At 38.3% G+C, this 13,495-nt stretch overlaps 1 protein-coding gene across 2 annotated transcripts in view; it reads right to left on the reverse strand.

The window, feature by feature from the left end:
• LOC104893573 (zinc finger protein VAR3, chloroplastic) overlaps positions 1 to 13,008 on the reverse strand; it is a 28,613-nt gene extending 15,605 nt beyond the window's left edge. For both annotated transcript variants that reach the window (XR_008969514.1, XM_010679698.4), the window contains exons 1-3: positions 12,548 to 13,008; positions 10,847 to 10,964; positions 4,568 to 4,887 (exon numbers count right to left, since the gene is read on the reverse strand). Coding sequence is in view for 1 of the 2 variants with exons in the window: in XM_010679698.4 (XP_010678000.1) it covers positions 4,568 to 4,887; positions 10,847 to 10,964; positions 12,548 to 12,900 (791 nt within the window). In the remaining variant the exon portion in view is untranslated. The remainder of the gene's footprint in view (positions 1 to 4,567; positions 4,888 to 10,846; positions 10,965 to 12,547) is intronic.
• Positions 13,009 to 13,495: the final 487 nt, after the last annotated feature.

Here is a 13,495-nt window from a genome sequence, read left to right on the forward strand (position 1 = left end):
TTGGTCTGCAGAGTAGATGTGTTGATTTAAATGATATGCTGAATTGGCTGGCTAGGAAGACTAAGTTACAGAAGATGGTTATTGCTCCCACCATTGATGCTCTGATTTACTTCATTCAGTGGGTAAGAAATGATTCTCTTTGGAATCAACAGGTCTGAAATATAGCTATACGTGTACAGAAAGTGAAAAGGAATACAGTTGCTAAAAATTTTCTATACTTCCTAGAAAGGTTTCCAAGGAAAGATACCTCTTCTTCCTTCTTAGAGGAGTCCATCCTAGATGGTTTGCTCTGTGTTCCGGAGATTAGGATGTAATAGGCCCGTCAGTTTGAAATACAACTTCTCATTTATGAAAAGAGAGTATAAAATAAATTAAGAAAAGTATCCTCCTAAAGACAAGGATCGCTCACTAGAGATACATGAATACTTTATGAAGTTCCATCCAAAAGATGAGCAACATGATCTAGATAATGGATGAAAATGGTGACTTTGCTTAACAAAAAAGGGAAGTCAAAATCTCATATTTCCTTGTCCAAGACATATTTTATGGATCCTGCAATAATGAGTACTTGTTCCTTCAATCATTTGCTTACGAAGAGTACTTGTTCTTTCAAACATAAACTTAGTAAGAGTACTTCTCTCAACCACATACTTAAGAAGTATTAGTCTTGTCGCCTTGTCTTTTCTTTCTCAAGCTGATTGAATTTTCCATCCAAATTCCCCTGACTTGTCCTTTACACAAACAAACACTACCCCTGAACCAGCAATTGTCTTGTTAGTTGAGTCTTTAAATTGATGACATATTCTATTCTCCGAAATTTATATCAAATTATCACCATTATAGAACACGTTTCAAAACTGGTGACTTATGACAGCTACTTTAGGAATGTAAAACCACATTATCACCATTATATTCAGGTATATGTGACATTTTATCAATCATTAAGGGGGCATTTGGTTGTAAAGGGAATGGAATCAAGAAAGGAATAGAGGGGGAAAGGGAAGTGAAACCCTTATATTTAAGGTATTGTTTGGTTATACATGGTCATTCCATCTTTCTTCCTCTTCTTACCATTCTTCCACCAAAGCACCACCATATTCAACTACTCTACACTATTAGCGCCACCACCACCCCTCCCCACCTTGTGGAACCCCCGCCTCCTCCATACCATATACGCTAACGCTGCCCCTCCCTGTCCTCGATCATCACTGCACGCTTCCCTTCATTGTGACCATTGTGCTCTCCCCTTCCCGGTAGGCTACCGCCGAGTCACCCCCTTCCTTCTACGCCACATGCCGCGCCCTCCCTTCCCAATTTTCCACGGCAAAATTCTAAGGTTTTTAAGTGGGTGGGTGTTTTTCGGTGGTTGGGTTTTTAAGTGGGTGGGTGTTTTCGGTGGTCGGGTCAACTAAGTGGACAAATCTGGTGGTTGGGTGGGCGGTGCTGGTTGTTAGGAGTGGTTGGATTGTTGGGTGAGGTTTGCCATGTTGGTGGTGGTGGTCGTTGGGTGTGGGGCATGATGATTGGCTAGGCAGGTGGTGGTTGAATGGAGATGGTGGTTGAATGGGCGCTCTGGTGGTTCAGTGGTCAGGTCCATTGGTGGTTGATTGGGCGCTCTGATGGTTGAGTGGTCGGATGAGGTAGTAGTTGAATGGTCAAAGTGATGGTCAATAAGTCAAGGAAAGGGTAAGAAAAACATTCGGGGATGAGAGAAATGAGACTAGAGGACATTTGGGGTAAGGAGAGGTAAAGAAAATCATTAAATTGAGCAAACAAACAAACAAGGGAATCAACTAAGGAGGCATTTGGTATCAACAGGGTAAAGGAAATGGAATCAAGAAAGGGTAGAGGGGGAAAGAAAACTAAAACCCTTAGATGAAAAGGATTGATTTGTTGGTATATAGCCATTCCACCTCTCACTATTGCTCCACCACTATTCCTCACTCTAAATGTGAGGCTGCTGCCCCCTCCACATCCTCCATCGCCACCACCGCCCCGCCTTTCTTTCCTCCCTGGCCGCTGACCCTCGCCTTTCCACTTTCGCCATCACCGCCGACCTCGCCTTTCAAGAAAGGGTAAGTGGATGGTTAGAGAGGTGGATGTTGCATCGCCTTTCTCCCCCCTCCCGTTCGTAGGGTGCGTCGCCTCCTTCCCCTCGCGTAGCCCGCATCGCCTCCTCCCTTTGCGCAGCCTATGCGCCTCCTCCCCTTCGTGCAGCGTGCAACGCCTCCTTTCGGGTGGTTGTGAGTTTAGATTTAGGGTTTTCAGGGGTAAGAAAGGTGTTTTCGTGGCCAAGGAGGGTGTTTCCGAGGCTATAGGGTAGTTTGGGTGGCTGCAAGGTTGTTTTTGGGGGTTGGTGGGTGGTTTCCAGGCCGTTTTAGGGGACAGGGGGTGGCCAAGAGCGTTGGGGTGGTTTTCAGGTAGCGGAGGTGGGTTTTCCGGTAGCATAGGTGGGTCGTTTGGGGGTGCGGGGGTGCGGTTCGTGGTTAGGGTGGTGAGGTGGGTGGTTCCGTAGGGGGTGGGATTAAACTTGGGTGGTCAAACTTAAGTGGTCAAGGGTTTCCCTTATCCCTATTTGAAAGTGGAGGGGGTGTGGGTAATCATGGGGAAAGGGGGGAAAACAAACCCCCAAAACAAACAAGATAAAAGGAAATCAAGAGATTCTATTCCCTTTCCCTTTCCAATTTCCCCCAAACCAAACGCCCTCTAAGTTGATTCCCTTACCCTTTCCAGATTACTCCCAACCAAACGCCCACTAATATTATTCTAGAGGGAAACTCAAACCACTTATTAGAAACTGAGTTTCTGAAACTTTTAGCGTTATTGTCACATTCGGCATGGTTTATAATTTTATTCCGGGCCAAAAGAATACAAATTGTTTTCATGTCTGACGTACTAAAGCAAAAACGAATAGTTTTTGTTAAGTAGCTTCCAAAAGCAGATTATGCGTATAGGCCAAAACTTCAACGGATCCATGGTCCTCAGTACCATGTCTTTCTGCACATTTGTCGTGTTACAAGTCTCCTACTAGATGCAGCAAAGCAATGCATCAACTGCTTTGTAAATGTAGCATGGGTGTTTCACAAAATTACAAATAGCAGAAAAACCCTTGACAAGACATTAGAGTCCCACAAGAACTACAAAATGTAATGACAAAAAACAATTTTCCACAAAATCAATTAGTCATTACACTAAGTGAGAAGGGAAGCTGATGAGTTTTGGGATTTAAGTAATCCCCATTATATATTTTCAAATTAGTGATCACCAAATAAATATATACATAAAAGTTGCAAATATACCATATGCATATCTAAGTAATTATCTACAATTGCCCACTAGTCATAAGACTGAGAAGAATATTAAACTATGAAAATACCAAAATATTATTTCCCCCTAGTCATAAATACCAAAATATTCTTCTCAATTAATGATCACAAAAATATTATCGAAATACCATATTGAAAAGTAGATACCCATACCTAAACATACATACCAAAAAATTTGCTCCCCACGTTTTTCAACTTCTTGATGTCCAGAAGCTAAGAATGCCAAAAAACATAAGCGAGTTTCGGGACACATATAAAGGTTATGGGCGGCTTATAAGTGGTTTTCTGAGTCCATAATCCCATTCTAGACATCCCTATTTAAATCTTAGCTCAAACCCCACAAAATCAACAAGTGATTAGTTTTCTCATTTTCTCAAGCTAGCCAATCCCTGTCGGCTATAAGCTTCGGTATATTTTGCCAAATAGACACGACACCGACATCGACACAAAATCCGTGTCAGATCGAGCAAGTATCACTCGACACGGCTAACCCTAGATGCTCAAACCCTAGAGTTCAAATGTGAAGAGGAGAAGAGAAAAGAATCCTTGAAAAACATCATATTTAGGGTTACTTAGATCTAGGGTTTGTAACTTTACATCTGGAAATTGAAGCACTAAATGTAGATGGAAGAGGACAAATACTTAGGGCATTAGTTCGTCATTGACAGGCGAGTGGATTCATGGTTGTTTCGTGGTGTTGTGAGAAGCTTCCGGTGGCTCACATCTAAGGTTTGTCTTTTGTTTTTGTTTTGGGATCTTAGCTTCATGGTTGGCTGTGTGGTTGTTTTGTAAAAGAAAAGAAAGGAGTGTAGTCACGTGGGGTTGCTCACTAAACAAGGTTCAATCTTTGACTTTTTCGGCTTTCTTTTTTATTCTCCTGTCTCTATCCCTTTTTCTTCTTTTCTCTTTCTTTTAGTGCGAAAGTAATGGTCATGGATCAACGCTTGTACTTCCTTTTTATTTTTTATTATGTAGATTTAAATTATTGGATTTATTATTAAATTTTAATTATAAAATATTAATTTCGTGTACCCGTACCCATGTCCTAATTTCGGGCAGAGTCCCCGTGTCCTAACTTTTTAGAAGTGTTGTACCGGACACTCGGATCCGACCCATACCCGACACTCATATACGAGTCCAGGTAACATAGGCTATAAGTCTCAATACAGAACAGTAAATATCAAAAACATAAAGTGTAGATGCAAACAAAGATGTCTTTGGCTATAGTATTAAAGACTTACTTAGGACATGACCAATCCCCTTTTGAAGCACTCACAGAGTTAACTGATTGTTCCTTCTTATAGGCTAGCTTTTGAATAGTCTCACGAGGAGGACCTGTAGAAGCTTCACTCGAGTCAATCAACAACCTCAACAATCTTCTTGAAGCTGATTCAGCCTGCTCAATACTTGGAGCACTCGCTGCTCTAGATATAAGTTGTGGGTCTAGTGCATAAGATAACAAGAGGCGCATGACATCGACCATTCGAGCCTCCCCTTCAGATGTCCCAAGCATCACATAAGCTCGATCACAAGATCCTTGAAGACTGCATGTGTTACATACCTGCAGGTACACCAACATTAACGATCTATGCTTAGCTAAATAAAGAAATGCAATCAGCTGTGAAGTGAATAAACCAGGTCCAAACATATGTTTAGAGAAAGAAACAATCTTTAATGCCTTTAAATTCTCTACATATCATGATATATCATTAATTACTGCTCTCCCAGGCCCGAGCATAAATAGTTGTCACTTTGTCCCAAAATCCCAATGCCTTGTAATGACTCTATTATAAAGGTCTTTACGTAATTCTTCCTCCGTTTCTTTTCAAGTGACTAAGAGAGAAAGTGGGGAATACCAAGGATTTTAGAGAGAGAAAGTTGGAACCACATGGTTAAAGGGGATATTAGGTGAGTAAAGTAAAAGTGGGAGGCAATTATGCATATAAGTGGTGGCAAATCTGTAAGAAAAGGAAAGTTACATTGCCATTTTGAGCTATAGGTCACTTATTGTGACAATTCATGATATATCATTAATTACTGATCTGCCAGGCCCGAGCATAAAATAGGTATCACTTTGTCCCAAAATCCCAATGCCTCGTAATGACCCTATTATAATGGTCTTTATGTAATTCTTCCTCCGTTTCTTTTCAGGTGACTAAGAGAGAAAGTGGGGGAATACCAAGGATTTTAGAGAGAGAAAGTTGGAACCACATGATTAAAGGGGATATTAGGTGAGTAAAGTAAAAGTGGGAGGCAATTATGCATATAAGTGGTGGCACATCTGTAAGAACGGGAAAGTTATATTGCCATTTTGAGCTTAGGTCACTTATTGTGAAAATTCCATAAAAGGGAAGTTAGTGACTTAATAAGAAACGGAGGTAGTAGTTGGTACATTAGTAAGTATGTTCCCACACTCCCGATTTTTACCATTTAAGTAAGTGCATCTAAGAAGTGCAATGAATAAACCAACTATTTTAAAAAAGCTAGCAACTTTTCCAAAGCATCCTGGATATAGTACATGAGGCTATTGTTTCCTGATGGAAGGAGTATAAGACTTACTGAAACTGTTATTAGTATAATTACTGTTATTTCTTCATCTTCAAAAGTTAGGGAGCTACAAAAGTTGAGATATCACTCCCCAAAGGCTGAACTCTTATTTATCAAACAAGATTAAATTCCTAAGCCTGGTACTTGAATATGAAAATAAATTTATAGCATATGCATATATGATCAGAGTAGATACCTATCCTGCCAATGATATTATTTTCAATGTGCATGTTGAATACAATTAACATGGTAACTCTTCAACTCGATATTAGATATGCAACAAGGGAAGGATCTTAGTTGGGGCTATAAATATATATACATGATGATTAAAGATTCAATTTTTAAGCTGGAGGTTGAGTATTCGAAACCTGGCCCTATAAAAGTTTTGGCCCAAGATCCGCCACTTAGCATCACCCAAAATTTATTCAAACTGAAGATATATACACTCTTCAAGGGGCATTAAAAGTCTCCACTGAAATTTTACAATGACTAGAGTATCACTTTCAATGCAAAGAAACTTATATCATGAATCTAAAGATGGAAGGATACCATGTTGAAGTGGTAGTGAAGACGAAGGACCCAACATGAATGGAGCAAGTCTTGTGTAAGATTGTCTTAGAAAAAAAATTATGTAAGCCTACCTCATTTTCTGCCATAAGAGGGTCAAGGTTTAAGTTAAAAGGGTTACTTGTCAAGTTAAGGCCTAATGGGATAACTTTTTGATAAAGGGTCATCTCTTACCTTAAAAGAGTCACGTTATTGTTTAAATCACATAGTTACCCCCCTCTTTTACCATAGACTATGGTGAGTTGGTCTTATAGGAGAATCTGTAACGTGAATGAACAAGCTAAAAAATGCCATAACAATTCACTATGTCAAATAGTAGTCTCAGCTGCAACTAATGAAGACGTAGATTATGTATCAAAATTTAACTTCGAGCCCTCGTTGTTCTATGACTGGCCTTGATAAATGAGTGTGAAGCCGCCTCCTAATTTTTTATTTTTGTTGATGAGATGTTACAATGTCCCGGATATCACGTAGCATTCTATGTCCTTTATACACATCTGGCATAACAGACAAACTAGAGACGTTATTTGTTCGAAATATTGTAAGAAAATCATTTATGTGACAGGAGATAAGATAATAGTACAAGCATAAGAAAGGAAAATTTGTGAGAAAAGACCTTATTTGTTAGAAATATTGTGAAAAAATACCTTATATAATTGTTTTGTGAGAAAACACCATATGTGAGTTTTTTTTACTAAAATACACATTATCTCTTCGGCCAAACAGTAAAAAAAACAAGCATTTGACCTATCCTTTTAGGGCGTGGAGCCGTGGACACCACGCTCATTACATTTATATTTTTGTTCTTTTCTTGTGCCTCTTCAACTATTATGACCTCTACTCTTCCAACCCCACCTATTCAAACTTCAACTATCCAGTTGCAATGGTTGCTTTTGTATCTAGTGTTACCATCATTCTAAAGGTTTGAAAACTTAACAAGGGTGAAGGTACGGCGTGAATCAGATAAGAGGCATAAATCGTGTATTGCATGCTTCATTGGCCAATTCTACCCTTTCTTCTTTCTCTCTTCCAATTTCTTCTCAATCACACATATAATTCTGTTTTCTAAAAGAATAGTGGGGTAATCAATTAGGTGATTGTGTTAGAATTTTGATAATCTCCCCTTTTGTAGTTTATATGTTTTTCTTTTCCTTTTTCTTGGGTGAATGAGAATTAGGGTGAATATATTTGGGGTTTTGAGCTAATTTTGAGATGGAATCAAGCAAGAGCCCTTGATTAGGAGTAACTGAAAAGGGTAGAAATAAAACATCAATATAGATAATGTGTTTGAATTCACGGCCCAAGAGGGAAAGTTCAGAAAAAATGTCAAATGCTGAAAATTTCAACTAGTTGGCTGGGATCTCATAATAAGGTGTGTATTCTAATGAAAAAAAAACCTCATATAAGGTGCTTTTCTCACAAAAACAATTATACAAGGTGCTTTCGGAAAGATTTGTAACAAACAAGGTCCTTTTGCAAATTTCCCTTTGAATATATGAAATGAGAGAGTAAAAGTGAGAGGAATAAGACGAGAAAAATCATGAGGAACCAAAAACAGGTTATCTTCTTAAAATCATCAAGAAAGGAAAGATTTAAGCACCACATTTACTTGAAAAGCCACCTTAGTTCAAAAAAGTTACCAATATTATGAGGCAATCAAGTAGCAAACTTAATAGTAGACATCCTAAAATCAGCACTACCAGTGTACCTCAACAGGCTCATAAGCACAGGGGAAGATGGTAAAAGAATTACCTAATTCATGATTCAACATCACGTGGAAGAAAAGAACTCAAAAAAGGAAAGATCAAATTGCAAGACGGCAATATATACTACAAAAAAATTGAATCTAAATCTTAGAACTATGAATCTTTAGGTGCTCAACAGAACACTAATTATTAATTATTTAACAAGAACAATGAGCTTGGATCCTAATCTAATCTTCTATCTAATGCCTTTTCGCATAAGTTCATAGCTGCAAAAGATTTTTCTCTCTGTCCACTATATATCGAAAATTGGACATGCTTTTAATATACTTTATCCGATTCTCAATAAGTGAAACATAGAGAAAGTGGGGGAAAATCAAGAAAAGTAAAGAAAGAAAGTTGGGACCCCATAGCAAAGTAAATTAATTAAAAGAATTAACCAAAATAGTGGTATTGAAAAACAAAAAACAAAGATAGGCACACTACCCCTCCATTTCAAGTTTGTAATAAAAAAACGAAGATTTTTGGCTATCTCAAGTTTGGTGTCACTTATTGTGACATTTCCATATACGGAAATTGTGTTATTGAAAAACAAAAAAAGCATAGCCCTAACCCTCCATTTAAATCATGCTTAAAATTTGATTTACGAGATAGGCACACTAGACATATCGTATGATTATTAACAATTAATTATCTAGGGCCAAAAAGTGTCCTTACGAATTCGTGCCATGAACATAAAATTTGATGTAATTGACTCCATATTTCTCTAGAGGACAAGTTTGCTCGCTAGTTCGTACATTTATCAATTTTTTTGAAGGAATTGCTATAGTAGTAATGCTTCTGATGATGGCAATTGACGGATGTATGATGGAAGTTACAGATTGTCATGCATCATCAACAACTCACCATATTAAAGAAGTTCCTAATATATGTATCAGGCTACGTTACTCCGACACCCTCTTGAACTTCACGTGTCGCGTGTCGACTCGACACGACGCGCAACACGACGCGCGACACGCCTGGAAATGGGAGTCGATACGCGTATCGATAAAGTGTCGACTATCGGACACTCATTTTGCGAAAGTGAAAAAGAAACGCGGAGAGAAAAGGGGGGAAAAAATCAGATCTAGGGTTTTTTGTCAAAATTTTCGAACTCTCTAACCTTAACTGAGAAACTAGTCGCCTACCGTCGTCGACCGCCGTCTCCGGCAATTCCTCCTTCGCGTTTCATGCTTCTTCGCATCTGCAGGAGATTTCTGCCATGAAAGGAGAAGTCCTTGCTGTAGAAAAAAGATGATGCGAGAAGGAGATGAAGGGTTTTTACTTTTTTGTGGTCTATCTCCTTCTGTCACTTAATGTACTATACTAGATTTTTAATTTTTAATTTTAAAGAAAAAGAGATGCAGTACATTTGAAGGGTTTTGACAGCTGTATTTTTTTTTTAAACAAAAGGCAAAAGGTGAGTAGGTGACAGCTTTACTCCCTTTTGTTTTTCACAAATTCTTTTTTTAATGGTTAAACTCATGTGTACTTGTTAGCTTTCTTTACTCTTTTTTTTTCTAATCTTTGACTTTTCAACCCTTCTAATAACAATTTAGTTATTAAATCAAATATTTTTTTTTGAATTTCATAATTTCTTAAATATACTAGTTATTACAATTTAACTTTTTTTTATCAACATAAGGTGTCGGGAAATTTTTTCCGACACTTTCAATTATAGACGTGTCTATAATATTGGTCAAGACACTCTCTTGACCGTGTCGGAGTATCGGCAAAATTTTTGAAGTAGGGTGTCGGATCCTCCGATCCCTACTTGGATACGACACCCGTGTCCGTGTCGGAGTAACATAGGTATCAGGCCCAAAGAACGGCCTTGAATAGGAATTACCGTATGAGAGCAACTTTGCATTCCTGAAACCAAATTGGTAGACTTAGGGAGCTTAAGAGAGGTCCTAAGACAGTTGATGGGTTTATGTGCTACATAACTAAAAGAGGTGGGTTGGGACGTGAGCTATGATATAATTCTAATCCTAATAGTGGTCAGATTGATTCGTAATACGATGGACTGGGTGATTTCCCCTTGCTTGATTAACGAGGGGGTTTTCCACATACATTGCTTGTTGATTTGCACATCCCCCCTTTTTTGACCACATGCCTAAATAGTTTTCCTTTCTAATCTGGATTGTCTCCCATGTGTCCTCCACCAGTCCTTATTCGTTGGATCAGCTTTACTTTATCTCAAATATCTAAATGGAACCAAGAAATACGCTTCTTAAAACCCAAAACAGCAGCTTAGCACATAAAAGAATGAACTAACCCTCCAAGTCTAATGCATTATTTCATCAGTTTCATCTTGTTGACTTTTCAAACTTCTCATATAAGGTTCAAAAGGTTAAACAAAGAGCACCACTACTAAAAAAAAGAGCACAACAAAGGCAAGCACATAACATTACACTACAAGGAAATTTCAGCAACATCACGATGTGGAAGTTGATATACTTATTTAGGAAAAAAGGGATGAGTAAGTCATTTTCTTATAGCATATAAATGGGGGGCAGTCTCATCTTTGAACTGGCAAGTAGCATGACACTAGTAAAGAATAACGGCCTTGTCTATAATCCATCATACATCACACGTTCAGGAAGCAAAAGCAACACATAAAGAAAAATATAATAACAGCATCCAACAACAATATTTACTCACACTTTTCTCTTCTAATCCCACATATACTCTCAGCCGTTTTGCTGAATTGACAACTTTGCGTTGAAGTTTAGGACATCCACCCTCCACCATACTTCTAATATCACCTTTTGACAAAGACCTATATTGATTGAGTGTAAGGAAAAGGTGAGATCATCAAGAGAAAAAATAAGTTTTTTGAAAGAAAATTTCACCGAAAGAAATGGCCTAGAAAAAGAGATGATGATCTCTTTGATATCCTGTGATGCAACTTATGTTACGGTTACACAATTTCATCACATCCAATAATGAACATATTTTCACATCATAATAGCTGAACTATAGGGGGGAGGAGGAGGAGGTCAATATCTATACAATTTTACCCTCACAGATCGATGCTAGCAGATAGAGGGACTATACAAAACATTGCACTGAAGAAACTCTTGAACAATAACAAAGAGAAGCACAAATCATAGAAGCAAAAATAATAGTTGAAAAGTTCTGAGAAAAAGTAACACTGGAGGGGGTTTGAAGGTGATAAATGTGAAGGCCCAATGAATATCTAAAGACACACTCAAAAGGTGATGAGGAAAGGAGAATCGTACATGGAGTACTTTGAAGGTGATAAATGTGAAGGCCCAATGAATAAATTCTTCATATGCACCAAACAAATTTATAACAAGTTGCATTAGATTTTATGGGGTAATGTATAGGAAGGTTGACCACAAAGCAACCTTAATATAAGAGCTAGCTTTTGAGCATTAAGTAGCTTAATACCATGTGAAGGTTAACGAAGCAAAATGTAGACTGAAAGTCAATTTGAAAGTAATAACAATGACCCACAAAGGAAAATCGATACAAAATATTCGAACAAGAATATTCTCACCGGGTAATTAGAGAAAACTCACCAAAAGCTAATGACTATTCCCCTTGATTACATATCTACAAGGAGACTAGAATACAAAATATAAGATGTAGTGATCATTTTTCTTTGACCTCTAATTATATTAATGGATGGTTAAAATTAGTTACCAGAAAAGAGTCATACAAAATAAACGAAGAAAATCATGTGCCAGTGCAGCTCACTATGACCGAGTATATCCTTGCCAATAAAAAATATGCAGTGTCACTACACCTCACCACCCTGAGGTAATTCATGATCTGGTTGTGAGCTCGAGTAAATTATGCAGGTCAACTTTGAAACAGCTATAACTTCTTCAATACGCATAAACAACGACTTGATAGTTGCTGGAGATGTCTTTGGCTGTACTTACTTTTTAAAATGATCCTATCTTTATTTCTTTACAAGATATCTGGAGTAGTTATAGTCCCCCAAACTAAAACTACTTACCTCTTTCAAGCTTCTTTATGATTTCTCTACCACTGTAGTCAAATCTAAGCTTCCTAAACTTCCTTAAACATGTCTCTAATTATCTAATAAGAATAAACTCAGACAATCAACACATCAGCTTTATTGTTCTCCGACAATGAGCTCTCGAAACACACAAGATATCCCCCAAGCAATATAACAACACAATACAATACACATATAATAGAGCATACTCTTTAAAACAGCAAAGTATGAGTACCATACAAAAAGAATATACCCCTTAATAGACAATAGCTACCTTTTGATATTCACCCTAATTTTTCGCATAACCTTATTTAGCAAAACATGCATTCATTCGCATTTTGTATAGAAAGAAAGAAAGAAAGAACAGTAACCTGAAAAGATCGTAGCGGTCGCGGGCAAAGCTGAGGCAAGGGTCCTTGAAGACGTCGATTTCTCCATAATTAAATTCAGAGGCAACAGCGGCGTCGGAAGAAGATTTGGGAAAATAACCGAGGGAGTTCAAGCGCGTGACGAAGGCCATCCATTCGGGCCATGGATGATGATGATTTGATGCTTGGGTTAGGGTTTGGGAGGAAGTTGGTGCAGTAGAAATAGAATTGGCAGAGGAAGTACAGAATCGAGAGGATAAGATGGTGTGAGGAAATTGGGGGGTGGGTTTGTTCCTGAAGCGAATAAAAGAGAGAGATGAAAGAGGGTTTGGCCCGCGGATAATCATTTCTTTCATGCTTTTGCACTTGGTCTGCTACTGGTAGTACTAGTGCTTACTACTTAGTAAGTTAGTAGTAGTAGTCACTCACTCAGACACTCGCAACTCGGAAATGGAGAAGTGATAATATGGATTGTTTGTGATTTCGCCTCTCTTTATAATTGAAAAAAAAAGGAAATTCTATATTGTGAGTACGGCAGAGTACACTTTACATATGTCTTTTTTATATGGTACCCTTTTTTAAGTTCAGCTCGTCTTGCAAGAGACCGCTTAGCAGGGGTGTTCAACGTCGGATATCAGATCGGATCGGATCCGACCCGAAAATTCGGATATCCGAAAATCTCGGATCGGGGAAATTGCGATCCGAATCCGATACGAAATTTTCGGATATCCGAACTTTTCGGATCGGATACCGGGTTTTCGGATCGAATCACCCGGTTTTCGGATCGGGTACGTTGAAATTTTTGAAAAATCTTGATCTGAATCCGATCCGAAAACCCGAAATTTTTCCGGATACCCGATCCGAAATCTTAAAATCGGATCGGATATCCGAAATTTCGGATCGGATCGGCGGATTTTCGGGTTGGATATTTTTGCACACCCCTACTGCTTA

This window comes from Beta vulgaris, chromosome 5, assembly GCF_026745355.1.
Source record: "Beta vulgaris subsp. vulgaris cultivar EL10 chromosome 5, EL10.2, whole genome shotgun sequence".
NCBI classification, from domain to species: domain Eukaryota; kingdom Viridiplantae; phylum Streptophyta; class Magnoliopsida; order Caryophyllales; family Amaranthaceae; genus Beta; species Beta vulgaris.